Genomic DNA, 8,375 nt, shown 5'->3' with positions numbered 1-8,375 from the left:
AAAAAAAAAAAAAAAAAGGAAATTTGTATAAATTATTTTATTTATTAATGTAATTAGATCTTCACAATCAAAGTTGCCTTTTCACCATCTGTTTATTAATGTGAAACTGTAGTAATAAGCAAAAGTTGGTTGTCTAGGGAACATAAATTGTATATTCAGTTTAATAGAAATAAAAGAGTATTTGTCTTAAAATGCAAATATATATATATATATATATATATATATATATATATATATATATATATATACAGTTAAAAGCATGGCTTTAGCTTGTTTTCGGAGACTCTATTATTATCTTAGTAGTTACTAATCAGGACTGTTGCAGATATTACTCAGTCTCTTCAGACTTGTGTGTTCACTCTGCGACTCTCCTGAATGTTTGTTCTTCACGTAGTTTTTGCATGAGAGCATCCATAATGAAGTTGTAGACAGACTGAGAAGCGCCTACTCTCAGATCCGCGTCGGGAACCCCTGGGACCGTGAGTAGCTCGTTAGAGTTTGTTTTTTTTAAGTGATTCCCTTCTGACAGCTGGTGTTCCATGTATCTGACTCTGAGTGGGAGGCGGTGGTGATGCCCTTTCTTGGAGGTCTGAGTGGCATTCACTGACATGTCTTCCCAGGTTAGGATCTCGTACTTGACATGTGGAAGAGTTGAGGTCCTAGTTGAATGGGGTCCCGGCTGGATCTGGTGATGACTGAGTTCTTTTTCTTTTTACTGCGGCTATCCTTTCCAAGTTCCCATCATCACCAGGGAAAGTGTGTGAGTCCCCAGGCTTCCTGCTTCGACTGCCTTCCATAGCAATCAGAGTAGCTTCTAAGACATACCCATGCCGGGCGTGGTGGTGTGAGCCTTCAAGCTGTCACTCAGGAGGAAGAAGAGGCAGAACCAGATGGTCTCGTGAGTTTGAGGCTAGCCTGGTCTGTGTAGTAAGTTTCAGGTCAGCTAGAGCTACGTAGTGATATCCCATATTAAAAGCCGGGCGGGGTGGGAGGAGGTAGCTTATGTGGGCCTGGCATGAAATGATGGCTCAAGGTTAAGAAAAGCATGTGCTGTTCTTAGAGCCAGAGTACTTGATTCCCAGCACCCATATCAGGTGGTTTACAACTGCCTTTTTTCGGGGCTTGGGGTTGACATAGTGTCTTACAGTGTAGTCTTGGCTGGCCTTGAACTCACAGAGATCCACTTGCCTCTGCCTCTTAAGTGCTGAGATTAAAGACGTGCACCACCATGTCCAGTTTTGCAGCCATCTCAGAACTCCAGCTTCAGAGGCCTCTGGCCTCTGCAGGCACCTACACTCATGTGTCCACACCTACACACAAACAAACGTATACATAATTAAAAATAAATGAAAAAGTGTAATTTACCTTTCTACTTGGGACACTCCAGTGATGTCACTGTGCTTAGACTGAAATCCAGATTCCCTCTGTGGCATATTTCCAGGCCTTATAATGTTGCACCTGCCTTCCACCCTGCCTCGTGTCCACTAGATTCATGTCTACCTGGCCCCTTTTTCCTGGGGCTTCAGCTCGTCAACTTTGCAGTATCCTTAAGCATTCCTGGCTCTTTGCTGCTATTATCTCTGATAGAAATAATCTTTGCCCAGGTCTTAACATGGCTGACTGCTATATACACCTGCAGGGGCCAAAATCTGCCTGTGGTTATTTCAGTGGTCTGGTGTCTGACAGTTGGTCAGCCAACTCCATTGAACAGCACTAGCCACATAGATTATAATGGTCTTCAAGGGTGGACACACTGTCATGAACATGGATGATACCCTTGTGTTTTTAGGGCATCATTTTGATTGATAGCCATTCCTCTAAGGTAGGGGTTGACAAGCACATTTGGCTTGCTCTGTGTCTGCCTCACAGCCATCTCTACTCATTTGCATACTGGGGGGGCGACAGCTTTCAGACTACAAAGGCGGAGTTGAGTAGTTGTGTTGGAGACCATGTACTTGATATCGAGCATAAGATGTTAAGCATCTTGTCCTTCACAGAAAAGATTACTGATTGCTGTTCTCAACTGAGGATATAGGATGGAGGGTTAGCTGTTAATCTGGAAAGCCACTAACATAATAACATGATGTCACTGAATGCAAAACAAAGAGCATCCCTTTTCTCTCCCCAGCCAATATTCTCTATGGACCGCTCCATACCAAACAGGCAGTGAGCATGTTTGTGAGAGCCGTGGAAGAAGCAAAGAAACAAGGAGGCACAGTGGTCTATGGGGGCAAGGTAATGAGAGCAGCGGGTAGGTGGTGCTAGCCTGTTTCTTTCTTCCTCTTGAGCACTAGATCACTGAGGAAAACTTGTGAAGGGTCCCGGATAGCTGCTTTCCTTCCCCCCATTTTTCTTAGAAGGGAAAAGGGTTTTGAGGAATGGTGGCAGAAATGTAGGAGACATGGAAGGAAGCAGTGACAGTTGCCTGTGTTAGTGAGTCCTAGGGCTCTGTGTGGAAGGGATCCTGGTGCTGTAGCATTAGACCATTCAGACCAGTTATCCTAAATAGAATGCTGCTCTGGAGAAGGAACTCACCTGTGAATGCAGTTTCGTCTTCTCCTGGTAAATAAATGTAGGCAAGGATGACGTGCTGTGACTCTGAGTCCTAGAAAGGAAAACCATTCATTCACCCTTTTTCCATCTTTCTACATAAGGTCATGGATCACCCTGGCAATTATGTGGAGCCCACCATTGTGACCGGTCTTGCCCATGATGCGCCCATTGTTCACCAGGAGACTTTTGCCCCAATCCTCTATGTCTTCAAATTCAAGGTAAAAAAAAGAAAAAAAAAAGATGAAAAGACCCAAACCATGACACAATCAGATTTAGGCAAGTTTTAAATTTGGTTTTCTTCTGGACACCAAAACTACATTTTATGAAATGATCTTTGACCCGGTCCCAGTAAGACTAGACACACTAACAGCTCCTGATCTTCTCTGTCTTTCTAGAATGAAGAAGAGGTCTTTGAATGGAACAATGAAGTAAAACAGGGACTTTCAAGTAGTATCTTTACCAAGGACTTGGGCAGAATCTTCCGCTGGCTCGGGTAACTTAGTCTGTTGAACGTGTGTGTAAGTCTGACGTCGTGGTGGTGGTGGTGGTGGTGGTGGTGAGTGACCGTGTGCACGGCGAGAGCCCTGTGTCTGTGCTTTGTTCTGGTCTGGTTTCGTTTCCTATGTGTCCTTCTCACTGTTCCTCCCCTCACACACAGACCTAAAGGTTCAGACTGTGGCATTGTGAACGTCAACATTCCTACCAGCGGGGCTGAGATCGGCGGTGCGTTTGGTATGTAGAGACTCGTTTGGTTCCAGGGACTGAACGTGGGTGTCATGTACACTAGGCCAATGCTGCCCTCGTTGCTCCTTTTCTGCAGTGAGCAGGGAAGGAAGAGTAGTGCTCATCATTAGACATTTGTCAAGAAATGGAAACACAAGATGGGAGACAGTGGCACATGCCCTTAGTCCCAGCAGAGCACTTGGGAGGCAGAGTCAGGTGGGTCTCTGATTTTTGAGGCTAGCCTGGTCTACAGAGTGAGTCCCAGGACAGCCAGAAGTACACAGAGAAACCCTGTCTTGAAAAACCGGGGAGTGGGGGGAGCAACAGAGACAGAGACAGACACACACACACACACACACACACACACACATACACACACACATACACACAATTGAATACAATTTATTTCCTATAATAACTGTGATCAAGCATGCCTGAAGGAGCATCACTCCAACTCCAGTTCCCAGCAGGGTCCTCACCCTCTGCTTAGGTTGGATCAGAGCTCTTAGCCCAAGATATATGAACCTGGAAATTCAGTATTTTTTCTAGGCAGAAGATCCCAGACCCAGAAACCTCTTACTTCACCAGGCGGTGGTGGTGCACGCCTTTAATCCCAGCATTGGGAGGCAGAGGCAGGCAGATTTCTGAGTTCAAGGCCAGCCTGGTCTACAGAGTAAGTTCCAGGACAGCCAGGGCTACACAGAGAAACCCTGTCTCGAAAAACAAACAAACAAAAAAACCAAACCTCTTACTTCAAATCAAAGCCAGGAAAGGAAGCATTGCATAGTGGGCTTAGGAACTGACCTATGTGATAGGGAAATGAAGAAACAGCAGGAGGACTGGAGAGATGGCTCAGCCATTAAGAGCACTGACTACTCTTCCAGAGGTCCTGAGTTCAATTCCCAGCAACCACATGGTGGCTTACAACCATCTGTAATGGGATCTGACGCCCTTTTCTGGTGTGTCTGAAGACAGCGACAGTGTACTCACATACATGAAATAAATAAAGAAATCTGAAAGGAAGGAAGGGAAGAAGAAGGAAAGAGAGAAAGAAGTGGCAGGCATACATACAGAAATGCTGAGGTCTGGTGGACTTTGCAGTCTGATGGAGATACACCAGCAGCAGCCTGGGAACTGAGTGCATTCATTATCTGTAGTGTGCACAGGAGGAGGAGGAGGAGGAGGAGGAGGAGGAAGAGGAGGAGGAGAAGGAGGAAGAGGAGGAGGAGAAGGGGGAGCGGAGAAGGAGGGGTGGGCGGCAGGTTAGCTAATCCCCAGAAAGGCACTGTGGGAGGCAGTCTCAATTTGCAGTTCCCAGGATGAAGGAGCTGTGGTTGAAATGTTCTGCACACACAAGTTTTACCTAAAGTACAATTGGTGGGTAACCATACTTGGACCTAGGCAGGCCTTGCCATTGGGTCCTTGGCGTGTCTGTGCTCATGGCAATAGCATGCATCTACTCAGGTCGTATCTGCTCCTCACACTGTATCTTCAGCATATTACCTTTCACTAGGTGAAATTCTCAGTCATATTCTTCACCAGGGCCTACTTGTCTCTTTTCTAAATAAGATGTGAGGTACTGATGCTTAGTGGTAGTTTTTTGTTTGTCTGCTTGTTTGGTTTTTTTGGGGGGGTGCATATATTAAGTTCTAGTTGTTTAAAATTATTCATAGTGGGACTAGCAAGATGGCTTAGTGGGTAAGGATTCTTACCGTCAGGCCTGAGAATCTTAGTTTAATCTCCATATGGTAGAAGGAAAGAACCAACTCCTGAAGGTTGCCTTCTATTCTCTACACTCATGCTGTGGCATGACCACTCATGAACACACATGCACACAGACACACACATACAATCAATGTAATACAAAAATAAAAAACAAACCAGCTTTCAGTAGGCTGAGGCAGAAGGATTGCCATAAATTTGATGCCAGCCTGGACTGTCTGCCAGGCCAGCAAGACCTAGATTGAAAAAAGGAAAACAACAAAACCCCAAACAAAACACAAACTATAGTAAACCTGAGTTGCCTACGGGAACCTTCCCACCTTCCTACCACCCAGCTTGACACTCTCTCCCTCTCTCTCTAAAACACACACACATGAAAAGCAAGCAAGCAGAAGACCCACAAGTCAAAAAATGCCAAAACTAAATACAATTCCTGTGGAGCTTGATTGGTTTTGGCTAATTACCCCTGAGCATGGGGCCTGCCCTCGTCTGGTTGATGTGCACGTTGACACGCCATTGAGGAAGATGCGATATCATGATAAACAGTTTTTTGGTTAGGGGTGGGGCCTGGTCTTCATTTCCCGCTTTTGGAGCTGGAATCCCGTCTGGTGTGAACCTGTAGAGGTTTTGCATGTGTCGCCCATCTCTGTTCATGTGTGCATCAGTTTTACTGTGTTTGGAAGACACTTCTTGGGATCATCCACGCGCCCTGGTTCTTAGAATTTTTCTGCTTCCTCTTCAACACAGATCTCTGTACCTTGAGGAAAGGAGTTTGATGACATCCTTTTGTTTATTTGCCCCCTCCCCAACCCCCAAGGTTTTTCTGAAGCTTTGGCTGTCCTGGAACTCAGTCTGTAGAGCAGGCTGGGCTGTAACTCGCAGAGAGCTGTCTGCCTCTGGTGACATCCCTTTAAGGCAGAGTGCTCCAGAGTCTCTCAGGCTCTGCTTTATCCACTTGTGAGTCTCTGGGTTGATTTCTTTCTTCCTTTTTTTTTTTTTCTTGTTTAAACTTTTAAAAAGATTTATTGATTTTTATGTTTGAGTGTTTGCCAGTATGTATGTATGTATGTATGTGCCCACGTAAATGCTTGGTGCCTAGAGGGGCTAAAACAAGGGCACCATGTGCCCTGGAACTGGTATTACAGATGGTTGTGAGTTGCTCTGTGGGTGCTGGGAACTGAACCTGGGTCCTGTGCAAGAGCAGCCAGCACTCCTAAGCAGCAAGCCATCTCTCCTGCCGTCACTGCCAACAACCTCTTTTTTTTTTCTTTTTTGCTTTTTGTGGTGGACAAACACTTCATCTTACATATCCCAGGCTGATCTTGAACTCATAATCCTCCTGCCTCAGTCTCTGAGGGGTAGGATTATAGGTGTGTATTGTCCTATGCATTGGTCTGTCTTAATCAGATAGTGCTGGTGAGAGCCCATGGGGAGGGATGTGAGGTGACCTTGCGTTTCTGTAGGAGGAGAGAAGCACACTGGCGGTGGCCGGGAGTCTGGCAGCGATGCCTGGAAGCAGTACATGCGGAGATCCACGTGGTAAGGAAAGGCTCTGGGGGGCGAGGGGTGGGTCTGGAAGCCTTTGGGAGCGGGCAGTTGCTCTCCCGGCTTGCAGTTTTGTCTTTGCTCAGTTTCTCTTGATTTTACTTTTCTAGACTCTGCAGCTTCCTTCTTTTTTAGCATGCATGCTACACTACAGCTTAAGCATCACTGATGCTCCCCAAACTGAAAAACTCTGCATTGGCATGACATAACGTGGGAAGTGTTCACAGCTGGTCATGTGATGAGTAGCAGTCACAATGGAGGTATCACTAGGAGTGTATACAGTTGAGGCAGTGTACAGAGGCATAGGAAACAGGAACGGCCTTCATGGTGAGACTTGAGTCCCATTCCCAAGGGGTCTCCTGTATATCCACATATTCCAACATTCCGAGAAAGATTGTACCTTCCAGCCTTCTTGTCTAGCACAGCAACTGACTATGAAGTTTCCTTGTTGGGTTCCATCCCAGGGGTGGGATACTGGGTCACTCTGCATGAGGAAGTGGGAGGAGCCGTCCTTCCCATTTCTCCTGTAATGGAAGTTTCCTTGCATAGAGAAGCAAGAGGGGAGCTTGGGGGTCTTGGAGGGGGACCATCTTGGAAGTCTGAGCAGGACTCTAGCAGCCAGCCACTAGGATGTTTGCATGGCGACCGAGGAAGGTTCCTTCTAGGGACTTGCTTGGGGCTTGCTTTACCTTTATTGTATTCTCTCTTAGAATACTTCTCCTCTCAGGAGAAATTCCAGATGCATCATGGTAACTAGTTTGGGAAAAGAAACAAAAAACTTTAAAAATTTCTATATTACCAAAATGAGGGTTTTTGCATTTTCCTTAATAATATAAGTTAAGCTGGGCAGTGGTGGCACACGCCTTTAATCCCAGCACTTGGGAGACAGAGGTAGGTGGATTTCTGAGTTTGAGGCCAGCCTGGTCTACAGAGTGAGTTCCAGGACAGCCAGGGCTATACAGAGAAATCCTGTCTCGAAAAACCAAAAAATATATGTGTGTGTGTATATATACATATATACACACACACATATGTATATATATCAAAAGAAAAACTATAGATAACAGGTGATGTGCATGTTCTAGCCATGTCTTTGTGCTTGTTTTTTTCCATTGTAAGGAATTGCACTGACATTGTTTTGTATACAGATGATTGATTGGTTGGGTTTGTTGGTTGGTTGGTTGGTTGGTTTACCGACCTATAAGTTGTTACTATAAATGGACCGATGTCTTTAATGTTATGAAAGGATTGTATATTATGAGTGTGTTGCCATTCATTTCCTTCTCTTCCCTAGTACCATCAACTACAGCACGTCCCTCCCCCTGGCTCAAGGAATCAAGTTTCAGTGATAGACGGGGTCCGCTTGGCATCACTCAGCCATTCCTGCAGCTGCTCTGAAGAAGCTTACAGGGACTCCGATTTGCCCTGGAATCTCCAGTGATCCCAGACCCCTGACTAAATCAAGATACTCATTTATCAAAGATTCAAAATTAAAAATTCACAACCTAGCTACATTTAGCATAAGATAGGTTTGGTGAGTTTTTATGTTACTAATTACTTTTCTGTTACAGCTAATCATTTCTTAGTGAAGTGCATGCCACCATAGGAGGCTGGGGCCATGGAAAATGGAATAGAAAGGAAGAAGTCTTTGCAATAGAGAGCTGAAAAGTCTCTTCTAAGCAGTGCTGAATACTAATGGCCCCTTCTGGCAGAGATTGAAGGGGAGAGGTACCCTTCACATGCTGGAGACCATAGCAGTTTCATGTACATGATTTGCACTGTTCCAAATGACAAGGGATCATGGTGGGTGAGGTGAGGAACTTCACACAGAT

The 8,375-nt window shown here is 45.4% G+C and overlaps 1 protein-coding gene across 2 annotated transcripts in view; it reads left to right on the top strand.

Moving 5' to 3' along the window:
* The window catches only part of Aldh7a1 (aldehyde dehydrogenase 7 family member A1), a 50,806-nt gene extending 42,739 nt beyond the window's left edge, over positions 1-8,067 (top strand). For both annotated transcript variants that reach the window (XM_031365717.1, XM_031365716.1), the window contains 7 exons: positions 395-479; positions 2,129-2,235; positions 2,655-2,771; positions 2,949-3,046; positions 3,212-3,285; positions 6,462-6,537; positions 7,838-8,067. In XM_031365717.1, the coding sequence (XP_031221577.1) occupies positions 395-479; positions 2,129-2,235; positions 2,655-2,771; positions 2,949-3,046; positions 3,212-3,285; positions 6,462-6,537; positions 7,838-7,892 (612 nt within the window). In that variant the 3' untranslated portion in view covers positions 7,893-8,067. The remainder of the gene's footprint in view (positions 1-394; positions 480-2,128; positions 2,236-2,654; positions 2,772-2,948; positions 3,047-3,211; positions 3,286-6,461; positions 6,538-7,837) is intronic.
* The last annotated feature ends 308 nt before the right edge of the window (positions 8,068-8,375 follow it).

The sequence above is a fragment of the Mastomys coucha genome, unplaced genomic scaffold (assembly GCF_008632895.1).
Source record: "Mastomys coucha isolate ucsf_1 unplaced genomic scaffold, UCSF_Mcou_1 pScaffold13, whole genome shotgun sequence".
NCBI classification, from domain to species: Eukaryota; Metazoa; Chordata; class Mammalia; order Rodentia; family Muridae; genus Mastomys; species Mastomys coucha.
This window is presented reverse-complemented; position numbering and strand designations above follow the sequence as displayed.